The sequence below is a fragment of the Penicillium vulpinum genome (genome assembly GCF_028829585.1).
Source record: "Penicillium vulpinum strain IBT 29486 chromosome Unknown utg000003l_segment0_segment0, whole genome shotgun sequence".
Classification (NCBI taxonomy): domain Eukaryota; kingdom Fungi; phylum Ascomycota; class Eurotiomycetes; order Eurotiales; family Aspergillaceae; genus Penicillium; species Penicillium vulpinum.
Genome location: NW_026643243.1, coordinates 3,278,341 through 3,286,837, shown reverse-complemented (window position 1 = coordinate 3,286,837; position 8,497 = coordinate 3,278,341). Strand labels below are relative to the sequence as shown.

General features: G+C 46.7%; 2 protein-coding genes across 2 annotated transcripts; both read left to right on the top strand.

The window, feature by feature from the left end:
• Positions 1 to 334: 334 nt before the first annotated feature.
• N7479_006307 (NACHT nucleoside triphosphatase) lies at positions 335 to 5,104 on the top strand (the record flags this gene model as incomplete). The annotated part of the gene is made up of 4 exons (XM_057254002.1): positions 335 to 1,454; positions 1,571 to 2,414; positions 2,470 to 3,670; positions 3,740 to 5,104. 4 exons carry the CDS (start codon positions 335 to 337, stop codon positions 5,102 to 5,104), a joined length of 4,530 nt encoding a protein of 1,509 aa, XP_057107864.1.
• A 2,439-nt stretch (positions 5,105 to 7,543) lies between these two features.
• On the top strand, positions 7,544 to 8,244 carry N7479_006306 (BTB/POZ domain-containing protein; the record flags this gene model as incomplete). Its single annotated transcript, XM_057254001.1, has 2 exons — positions 7,544 to 7,681; positions 7,732 to 8,244. 2 exons carry the CDS (start codon positions 7,544 to 7,546, stop codon positions 8,242 to 8,244), a joined length of 651 nt encoding a protein of 216 aa, XP_057107863.1.
• Between the last annotated feature and the right edge of the window lie 253 nt (positions 8,245 to 8,497).

Here is an 8,497-nt window from a genome sequence, read left to right as displayed (position 1 = left end):
CTCATTCGATCTGACTTTTGGAATCGGGTAGACCCGTTCCTGGCAACGTCATTACCCGCCCCCACGCGGAAGTGAAATCGACACAAAACCATTCAGAAAGCGGTGTGGGCAAGCTGAAAGGTGCAATTAATCTTCCTAGCTGATCGCGCTAGAGTCACATAATGACGAGGCTGAGGAAGTTCCCCCTCTTTCAGTTCGTTAGAGTCCTACTGAGATTCTCGTAATAAACCACATTAGAACTTTCTGAAAAGAGCTACTTCTTAGTGTCTTCTGCTGGAAGAGAAAGTGCTTGATTAACACATCGCGTGGTTAGTCGAGCTGTTCTTCATCCATTATGGCTGAGAATTCCCAATCTCAGCCAGAGCAATCAGTGTCAGGACAGAACAAAGCTAGTCCCGACACACCACCATGCCGAAAGCGACTCCAACACGATGCCTATACCATCGGATGGGTGTGCGCCCTTCCAAAAGAACAAACAGCAGCCAGAGCCATGCTAGATAAAGAGCACGAACCTCTCCCGACCCCTCGAAATGATCATAACGCATATACTCTTGGCTCGATACGCGGCCACAACGTCGTCATAGCCTGCCTACCTAACATGGGAACCAATTCTGCCGCAACCGTCGCGACCTCAATGATCAACACGTTCCAATCAATCAGGTTCGGGCTTATGGTAGGGATTGGCGGCGGAATTCCGTCAAAGGTCAGTCTGGGTGATGTGGTGGTCAGTCAACCTGTTGCTGACTATCACGGGGTGATACAATGGGATATGGGGAAGCTGGAACGGGATGGGCGGTTTGTCCACACGGGCTCGCTGAACCGACCTCCGAACGCGCTACTCAATGCCTCGAACCAGCTGAAAAGTAACCATGAGATGTACGGATCAAAGATAAATAAGTACCTGGACGATATGGAAAGGAAATTCCCGCGGCTAGCGCCAAAATATACGCGGTGTGAGGCCTTGCAAGACCCATTATTGGTATCCGAGCGGTTCCGGACTCCGAGGGAAGTCTATTTCCTGTCTTGGTTGTGGCAGGCGATCATCGCGATTATCGCATATCTTCTTGGTTTATGGGCCATTAATCCGGTAAATGAGGAGAATGTGCGGGTATCAGAGAAGGCAGAGGGTGCAAGGGCCCCAAGAGATGTCAGGGTACACTATGGCCTGATCGCATCCGGGAACAAAGTGATTAAGGATGCCCAATCCCGAGACCTCCTTGACAAAAAATACGGCGGGCACTTACTATGCGTGGAGATGGAGGCAGCTGGGCTCATGAATGACTTCCCATGTATTGTTATCCGAGGCATTTGTGACTACGCGGACTCGGGAAAAGAGAAAACCTGGCAAGAATATGCGGCAGCCGTGGCCGCTGCGTACGCAAAGGAACTTTTGGGATGTGTGCAGCCTAGTGTTGTTGATACGGAGGATACAGCAAAGGCTATTTTGGAAAAGGGTCAGTACATACCTACCTGAATAGATCGTTTGCAGGTGTCCAAAATACCAGCAAATAACCGAGACGAATAACATTTGAATTTGGAAATATATTCTGACTGCGAGTGGTGCGAGTAGTGCAACTGCAGATCGATAGCATGCAGCAGACAACAGCTGCAACAAGAGCCACTGCAGATTCTATCAGATCTGACCTTCATACCAGTGAGATCAAGCGCTGGCTTTGTCCCCCGGATCCATCTTCAAACGCCAGCCATGCTAGGACGCTCCGCCATGAGGGGACTGGCGCGTGGCTGCTCGAATCGCCCGTCTTCCAAGAGTGGCACTCGGGGTCACGTCGACAGTTATGGCTGCACGGGCTCGCGGGGTGTGGAAAGTCGGTTCTTAGTACCACTGTGCTTGATCATCTCGCAAACCAAAACGACGATCTTATCCTTAGCTTCTTCTTTGACTTTAACGACGTCGCAAAACAGACATTGGAAGGCATGCTGCGCTCGCTTGCTTTCCAGCTTTACCGCCGTGGGGTGGACTCCGCAAACCATCTCGATGCTTTGTTCCAGGCGCACCGAAATGGCAGCGACCAACCTACGACAAAGGTGCTTTGGAGTGTTGTTTTCAAGATGCTCGTAGCTCAGAGGAAGGTCTCTATTGTTCTGGACGCATTGGATGAATCGAAAACAAGGGACGCTGTGCTCGGGTGGATTAAGGATATGGTGTCCAGGCCAGAGTTGGTCCATGTTCAGCTGCTTCTTACCGGTCGACCTGAATCCGAGTTTCTGCGCGACATTCCCCCCTTAATAGGAAAGCAAAACAGCCTGGCACTTGATAAGCAAGCCATCAACTCCGATATTCGATCGTGGGTCATAGCACAACTTTCTCAACGGCGTGATTTTACAGAGAAGCCCTTGTCCCCGAACCTTCTGGAAGAGATCCGGAAAAAGGTTGGCGACGGCGCCGACGGGATGTGAGTAATCACTGCTTCGAGCAATATAATGATAGCTTACTGACGCCTTGATTAGGTTTAGGTGGGCGTTCTGTCAGCTAGACAGCCTGGCTCGATGTCGTCACGAGGCAGCTATGGAGGAGGCTCTTGAATCTTTGCCGCTGGATCTCAACGAGACATACGAGCGTATATTTGAAAGTATACCATCGGAGTTAAAAACTGACGCGATACGGCTTCTCCAATTCCTAGTGCATTCCAAGCGACCTCTAACGCTGGCTGAGGTTAAAGAAGTGATAGCGACGCAGATTGAAGACGAGTCACGAGGGTTTGACATAAAGCGTCGATTGTTTTGCGAGACTGATATCTTAGCTTACTGTCCCAGCTTAGTGACAGTCATCTATAACAATGATAAAGAGTTGCATCTTGCCCATTTTTCTGTGGAAGAGTACCTTCTCAGACATGACCAATTCCAGATTACGACTGCCAGCATTTCCATCACGAGGACGTGCTTGACATATCTGACAGACATCAACGGTAGCGAAAGAGAGATAACGCGGTATTTTCCGATGGCAAGATATGCGGCCGAACATTGGACATACCATGCTACGTTAACACTGGCCTACGAGGAGATTACCCAAAGAATAGTGAGCTTTCTAGAAACGGAAGAGACATTTCAAAGATGGGCTCGTTTGCATCAGGCTGATAGGAGTTGGGACGATAGCCCTGGAGCTGCGCGCGGCTCTAGGCTCTACTATGCTTGTTTTAATGGACTTGGAGTGCCTGCACGCGATCTTATTGACAAGGGAGCAGATGTCAACGCGCAGGGCGGCTACTATGGCAACGCTCTCCAGGCTGCCTCACTAGGAGGCCATCAAGAGATTGTCAACCTGCTTTTGAACAAGGGAGCAGATGTCAACGCGCAGGGCGGCAGGTATGGCAACGCTCTCCAGGCTGCCTCACAGCAAGGCCATCAAGAGATTGTCAACCTACTTTTGAACAAGGGAGCAGATGTCAACGCGCAGGGCGGTAGGTATGGCAACGCTCTCCAGGCTGCCTCACTAGGAGGCTATCAAGAGATTGTCAACCTGCTTTTGAACAAGGGAGCAGATGTCAACGCGCAGGGCGGCAGGTATAGCAACGCTCTCCAGGCTGCCTCACAGCAAGGCCATCAAGAGATTGTCAACCTACTTTTGAACAAGGGAGCAGATGTCAACGCGCAGGGCGGTAGGTATGGCAACGCTCTCCAGGCTGCCTCACTAGGAGGCTATCAAGAGATTGTCAACCTGCTTTTGAACAAGGGAGCAGATATCAACGCGCAGGGCGGCTACTATGGCAACGCTCTCTAGGCTGCCTTACAGGGAGGCCATCAAGAGATTGTCAACCTGCTTTTGAACAAGGGAGCAGATGTCAACGCGCAGGGCGGCACCTATGGCAACGCTCTCCAGGCTGCCTCACTAGGAGGCTATCAAGAGATTGTCAACCTGCTTTTGAACAAGGGAGCAGATATCAACGCGCAGGGCGGCACCTATAGCAACGCTCTCCAGGCTGCCTCACTAGGAGGCTATCAAGAGATTGTCAACCTGCTTTTGAACAAGGGAGCAGATATCAACGCGCAGGGCGGCACCTATAGCAACGCTCTCCAGGCTGCCTCACTAGGAGGCTATCAAGAGATTGTCAACCTACTTTTGAACAAGGGAGCAGATATCAACGCGCAGGGCGGCACCTATGGCAACGCTCTCCAGGCTGCCTCACTAGGAGGCTATCAAGAGATTGTCAACCTGCTTTTGAACAAGGGAGCAGATGTCAACGCGCAGGGCGGCAGGTATGGCAACGCTCTCCAGGCTGCCTCAGATGGTGGCTATCAAGAGATTGTCAACCTACTTTTGAACAAGGGAGCAGATGTCAACGCGCAGGGCGGTAGGTATAGCAACGCTCTCCAGGCTGCCTCACTAGGAGGCTATCAAGAGATTGTCAACCTGCTTTTGAACAAGGGAGCAGATGTCAACGCGCAGGGCGGCACCTATGGCAACGCTCTCCAGGCTGCCTCAGATGGTGGCTATCAAGAGATTGTCAACCTACTTTTGAACAAGGGAGCAGATGTCAACGCGCAGGGCGGCTACTATGGCAACGCTCTCCAGGCTGCCTCACAGCAAGGCCATCAAGAGATTGTCAACCTACTTTTGAACAAGGGAGCAGATGTCAACGCGCAGGGCGGTAGGTATGGCAACGCTCTCCAGGCTGCCTCACTAGGAGGCTATCAAGAGATTGTCAACCTGCTTTTGAATAAGGGAGCAGATATCAACGCGCAGGGCGGCACCTATAGCAACGCTCTCCAGGCTGCCTCAGATGGTGGCTATCAAGAGATTGTCAACCTGCTTTTGAACAAGGGAGCAGATGTCAACGCGCAGGGCGGCGAGTATAGCAACGCTCTCCAGGCTGCCTCACTAGGAGGCTATCAAGAGATTGTCAACCTGCTTTTGAACAAGGGAGCAGATGTCAACGCGCAGGGCGGCAGGTATGGCAACGCTCTCCAGGCTGCCTCAGATGGTGGCTATCAAGAGATTGTCAACCTGCTTTTGAACAAGGGAGCAGATGTCAACGCGCAGGGCGGCAGGTATGGCAACGCTCTCCAGGCTGCCTCACAGCGAGGCCATCACGGCATTGTCAATATGCTTCAAAGAAGAGGCGCTATCACATTGCCTTCACCGTAGTCCGGCTTTGTGGCTCCGAGAAACCTGGTTGAGAATCTTTCTCTCAAAGACTCCGGACCTTCTGAACAAACTTTGTAAATTCTTCTGTGATTACATATGTCAAATGAACGACAGTCCCGATGGGATCCACAAACATGTTGGAACTTGATATTGCCCTTTATCTGTATGATTGTCAAACACCGTCGGGAACATCCTTAGTCTACCTATGGAAACTTTGTGTAAATCGGATTTGATCGTAGGTAATATCTTTATTCAATTCGGCGTGGGTTAATTTGAACCAGGGCTGGTGGAGCTGAGAAGCTCCGGATACAGGCGATGAAATTCGAAAGACCGAACTCATCAAGGCCTTTCCGCTTTCACTTGGAAATCTTCCGGTCATGATGGTATACTGTAGCCATTGATCTGCTTCGAAAGTGTTCGACTAGGCAGAGGGAAAGACTTGAACTACATTATTCGCATACTTTAATTATTAACTTCTCGAACATTGCTTGTGTAGGAAACGGACAGGTTCAATGTCATTTTACAGTTATATACTCTTATATCCTAAGTTTCAGGGCCAATTTCTGCCTTAAGTTTGAACTTCGAAGAGGTGTTCTGTTGCTGATCACCTTATTACACATGAAGCGAGATTTTTGACTACATCACTCGAAACTGTCCTTACTAAATGTAGGGACGGACGGAGCCGATGCAAGAGTGGAGAGTTACCACAAGGGGCAGACTTGGCGGGATCAAGTGCAAGCGTGTTTCACGTAATTTACAAAGCCGAGACACGTATAATACGAGCTTTCAATACAAATCGGCACTTGAAACGAGGCTAAGCAGGATTAAGATTAGCGTGTTTAGAAGGAGGGTTCGAGAAAGAATCTCTGTGCGCAAGTGGTGAAACTGATTTCGATCCTCCCTGTATTCCGTTTTCGAGTGCTGGTTTAGAAGGCCTACACCAATTATCCCAATCAAATCTAGCTGGCTATGTGGAGAAGTTTCGTTATGGGGCTTCATGTCTATTAGATCCAAGTATGTTTTGCGATTTGGATTACTTTAGCTCGTGTATCTACACGCCTAAAGAGTATCTGAGAGATATGCAAGAATTTGACTGGAGATCCAGAGGCAAATGCATTTCTTACTCCTCTATTCATTCGTCTTTCAAGGAACTGTATCGGGATCAAGACAAAATCCTACAATCAAGCAGATATTTCAATATATTATACATTTCCTTTCCTCGATTTTACGCCCTTAAATCTGTCGAGGTATCATTCAGTGAATATCCTAAAGATCAATCCCTATGGTTTGCTAGTCGTGCCTTTCGGGATTGGAATACGTCGGACTTTTTGCACCTGGATGCTTCTTTGAAAGCTATTAATATAGCTCAGGTATACGGGGTGCATATTAAATATATCAGAATTTCCGGCTACTATCCTAGTAGTCCAACACTGAGTGTGGAGAATCGTTCTAGGTCACATATATATTGGGTACGTCTCTTAGATACTATGATTATTGATAACGTCGGTCTTTCTCAAGCTATGTCAGAGGTTCATATAGCGACCCCTTGTCATTTTGAGATCAAGAGTGGTCGTCTTATCGGATCAACCGTTTTAAGAAAGATGACTCTTTATGTTGAATACAGTGATATTCGAAATCAGTTTTAACTCAATTCTCACTCTATTTATCTCCCGATACCCCACCTCAGGCGCACTAGTCCGTCTTTGGATATATTTCCGCCAACCTTGCATTCGTCTGTATCTTCGAGTCAGTGCAAATTATAGTACAGTAGCGCCCGACATCGCCTTCTGTGTTGTAGACAGAGAAAGGCTCTCATAACGTATTTCACCACCGAGCTGCGCACACCACCGAGCTGCGCACCCCCAAAATATATAGTAAAAGCGACAAATTACAATATAATATTTCAACAACCAACACTTTCAGTTAATTTCATTACTCGTCGATAGCAATTGATAAGTATTTTTAGTATCATATATCAATTTTGAATGAATTGAGAATATATATTGTTATGGTATTGAAAAATGCATCGCTGAACTCCAGAAATATATATATCTCACTAACTGGTTTATTAAGTTTCCTTAAAGTCCAATGAATGGCTAGATATCATTTGAAAAGCATTAGGCTACAAGGAAAAGCTTCTATAAACAACCGTTGTTGAAATATCATATTGTAATTTATCGCTTTTACTATATGTTTTGGATTTATTTCTTGTTTCAACTTTGTATGGTAAAATTCAAACAGACAATATGTACCTGTAATTGAAACAAGACCTGTAATTTTACCTATATACGGCCGCACCCCACAGACAGTATAAATGGTGACGTCTAGTATTTCAAGATCTCCGGAAGGGCAGTAGAAATGAAACAATATATAGTAACTTGCGTTAGATCTGTTCTTCGTTGATTCACATCGATCATAGGATTCTCAAGTCCTTAGGCGATGCTGCAAAGCCTTCTACATTCAGGTAAATATTCAGACCTGACGATATCATGCGAAGGAAAAAGATTCCAAGTACACCGAGCAATTGTCTGCTCTCAATCATCTTTTTTTGATGCTGTATTGAAAGGGGGGTTTAAGGTGAGATAGCTTTTGCCGCGGCTGCTGTATCTGGCTAATTCTATCACAAGGAAGTATCTCTATCAGAAGTTGATCTCCCAGACGATGATTTAGTAACCATTCAACGTGTTATCTCTTTCCTTTACAATCAAGACTACCAAGATATAAACGAATCGCAAGTTCAAAGTCGAAACTGTGCTTTGGATCATGATATAGAGCCCTATATAGCTATATGGAACAACCTTAGGGTGTTTATAGCAGCTGATAAATTCGATATTTCGCCTCTGAAAGACCTTACGAGATCTCGAATCATTGAATGGATCGACAAAAATGCGAGTAAGTCTCCCTTGATTATAGAAAAAATCTGGACCACCATTCCGCCTTACGAGACTCTGCTTCGCGACGCTATAACCAAGTCAATTTCATCCGATGCTGATAGATTTCTCACCTATAATGAGAGCATAGAAGTCATGCAAAATTTGCCGGATATTACCATTTCGATTCTCAAGGAGCTCGTCGCCGTCAATTATTCGATGAAAGTTCAAATTGACCTTAGTAAGAAAAAGCTGCTACCGCGACGCTGAAGAGGTAGAAACTTAAGCTCTATGATCCACGTTACCTTAAGACAATAAAGGACGATTTGTATTTTAAAATAAAATTTGAAATATAGTATAGTTTCTATTGTACTGTGTGTTATCACTAGCAGTTGATAGAAGTCTATACAATACCACCGTGGTTCTACTTAGAAGAGTCTTAGGTGGACTTATCAAAGTAGTAGTCGTCATTATTATCACTAGACCTTGCCAACTCCCATGGGACTAGAAAAATTTTGGTCCC